The sequence below is a fragment of the Haemaphysalis longicornis genome, unplaced genomic scaffold (genome assembly GCF_048455015.1).
Source record: "Haemaphysalis longicornis isolate Haplotype H1 unplaced genomic scaffold, Haemaphysalis longicornis Haplotype H1 scaffold_7, whole genome shotgun sequence".
NCBI classification, from domain to species: domain Eukaryota; kingdom Metazoa; phylum Arthropoda; class Arachnida; order Ixodida; family Ixodidae; genus Haemaphysalis; species Haemaphysalis longicornis.
This window is the reverse complement of record NW_027526422.1, coordinates 185,207,811-185,210,460: the sequence shown is the minus strand read 5'-3', so window position 1 is coordinate 185,210,460 and position 2,650 is coordinate 185,207,811. Positions and strand designations below refer to the sequence as shown.

Sequence of the window (2,650 nt, the reverse complement as noted above, 5' to 3'; positions counted from 1 at the left end):
CACATGCGTTTTGAAAAACGGGTTTAATTCACTGCACAAGCGAGAGTGGCCCTACAATGACATGGCGTTAGAAAATCGATCAAAATATCGTACTCACGTCACAGTCCTCTTATATATAACTGACGGGCAACAGCGTACCGTTTACGTCGCTTTTCGTCCCAAGAGAACGCCCTTGTGGGACGAAATCTTTGTGCAGCAACTGTACTGAGCGTTCAAATATGCCTCCTTTAAAAACAGCTGTGCGGCGCGCAGCGCTCCCTGGCGCCTCATAACGGAACAAAGTAAAAACATAAATGCGTGTAAACCTGTTAAACTAGCATTAGCAGCAACGGCAGTGCCCGTGAAAACACACAAACAGCAAAGGCTTTGTTATATTTAAACAATTTTATTCATTCTAGCAGCATTTCAAAGTTATGAGATTGTCCCGGAAGGCGTTGACACGCACTTCCCGGACATGACGTACTGCCCGCGATCTCCCGAGGCATGCTCCGAGGGCGGAGCTTTGGCGATTTTACGTCATTTTGACGTCACGAGCATCCGAGGCGCATCGGATCAGCAGAATACGGCATTTGGTGTTACTAGGTTTCGGGACTACCTTTTGGGGCGAGAGTTCACTCTGGTTACGGATCACCAGCCGTTGCTAGGCCTGTTAAAACACGACCGTCAGACCCCCGACATGGCGGCAGCCAGAATCCAAAGATGGGCGCTACTACTTGGTGCATACAAGTATAAACTGCAGTACAAGCCTGGAAAATTTATGCTCAACGCCGATGCATTAAGCCGGTTACCCCAATCTCTTGAACAGGAGCTGCAGGACGCCGAGGATACGGCCGAGTACGTCCTCGTCGTGGACCAGTGGGACGAGCCTGCGGTGCCAATGGAAGAGCTTCAAGCCCTCACGCAGTCAGACGGCGTACTGTCAAGTGTGTGCAAGTACGTCATCCAAGGTTGGCCACAACGCACTGCTGAGGAAGGCACAGAGATGCGGGAGTACCACAAAAGGCGGAACGAGCTGTCCGTGCAGTATAACTTGCTTCACTGGGGCCATCGTGTTGTCGTTCCGGCGGAAGCCAGGAAGAAGCTACTGAAGTTATTACATGGAGCTCATCAAGGAGTTTCTGCAATTAAGGCAGTTGCACGGTCAAAATTTTGGTGGCCTGGCTTGGTCCACGATATTGAGCGCATAGCCGCTGTGTGTCAGCGCTGCGTACAGGCGTTGCCCATGCCACCCGCGCAAGCACCCATCCGCTGGCCAGAGACGCAGGAAAGATGGTCGCGACTGCATGTCGACTTCGCGGGCCCGATCCAAAACAAGATGCTGCTTGTCGTCGTGGACACTCACAGTAAATGGATTGAGGCAATTCCCGTGGCTCACGCGACCTCGCGCAACACAGTTGATGCTCTGCCAACGCTGTTCAGTAGATTCGGTCTGCCACACACAATAGTGCCTGATAATGGTACGCCATTCACCGGGGGGGAGTTCAACGAGTTCTTGCAACAGAACGGGGTAGTTCACGTGCGGGCACCCCCCTACCATCCACAGAGTAATGGGCTCGCCGAACGTGCGGTGCGAACCATCAAAGACGGACTAAAGAAGTGTGCGGACGCAGACTTGTCAAAGACGCTGGCTAGAACCCTGTGCCGCTATAGAAACACGCCGCTCTCGTCCGGACGCTCACCATCAGAAATGTTGTTGGGTTACCGGCTCCGCACCCGATTAGACATGTGTTTTCCTCGCAGGAGCCGAGCAACAGGGGATGTCAACTCTGCTGACAGCTACGGGTGGAACTTCGCACCGGGAGATCCTGTGTACCTTCGCAATTACGGCCGCGGTGACAAGTGGACACCTGGGATGGTCCGGTCAACCTATGGTGCACGCATCGTGTCTGTCGATACGGAGAACGGGCTTGTTCACCGGCACATGGACCAGCTCAGGCGGAGAAGCATCGAAGAACCTTCGAGTCCAGAGGCTCTCGCTAGCCCCCAGATAAGCCTGGACCCGCCAGTACAAGACCGCGAAGCTCCAACGGCTACTGGCCCCGGGATTCCGGGCCACCCGCCCCCAGAGCTACGACGTTCCACACGTATCAAGAAGCCAGAGAAGCGTTATGGATTCTAAGGAAGAAGGAATGCCACGAACTGTTGGCCACCGCTAAACAAGCCAAGCGCTGCCAGTCTACGCTCTGCGCGCCTCCAATCTTATCTCCCTCTTCCCCTCCCCTCACCTTTCGTTATAAAAACCCAAGCCGGTATATAAACATTCTCTTTTTGCCCTGGCCACTCTGTTCGTGCATTTCTGGGTGCGGCCCAGCCGCGGGGCAGGTTGCAACAATAAGTATTCACGGGATAGGCACCCACGTCACGCCAGGTGCGTATATCTCCGGTTGAAGGCACAAAGATTTCAAGCAGGAAATATTTTGCAAGTCGAATAATCAATTTACTCATCTTGCCTGGAGCTACTGAATTTGTCAGAAGAATTTTAATAGCGCATTACCAATACAGTATATCCACTTTCACCTGAACATCGCCGATTAATTTAGTTTTCGAGGAACTCAAACTGTGCTATGATTTCATTATCTTAGTAGGTTACCTGAGTGCTCATAAATGTTTCTTCCAACCTTTCCGGTCATGTGCTCCCTAGTAAAGAATT

The 2,650-nt window shown here is 52.3% G+C and overlaps 1 protein-coding gene across 1 annotated transcript; it reads left to right on the top strand.

The window, feature by feature from the left end:
- The first annotated feature begins 615 nt into the window (after positions 1 to 615).
- LOC144146715 (uncharacterized) lies at positions 616 to 2,119 on the top strand. Its single transcript, XM_077678643.1, has 2 exons — positions 616 to 933; positions 1,741 to 2,119. The coding sequence occupies exons 1-2, from the start codon at positions 677 to 679 to the stop codon at positions 2,117 to 2,119; spliced, it is 636 nt and encodes a 211-aa protein (XP_077534769.1). The 5' UTR covers positions 616 to 676.
- Positions 2,120 to 2,650: the final 531 nt, after the last annotated feature.

Bases quoted from the DNA above. Each gene is read 5' to 3' on its own strand.
- LOC144146715 (XM_077678643.1), top strand. From the start codon at position 677: ATGGCGGCAGCCAGAATCCAAAGATGGGCGCTACTACTTGGTGCATAC. The intron at 934-1,740 runs GTACGTCATCCA...TTTTCCTCGCAG, and splicing joins GTACTGTCAAGTGTGTGCAA to GAGCCGAGCAACAGGGGATG.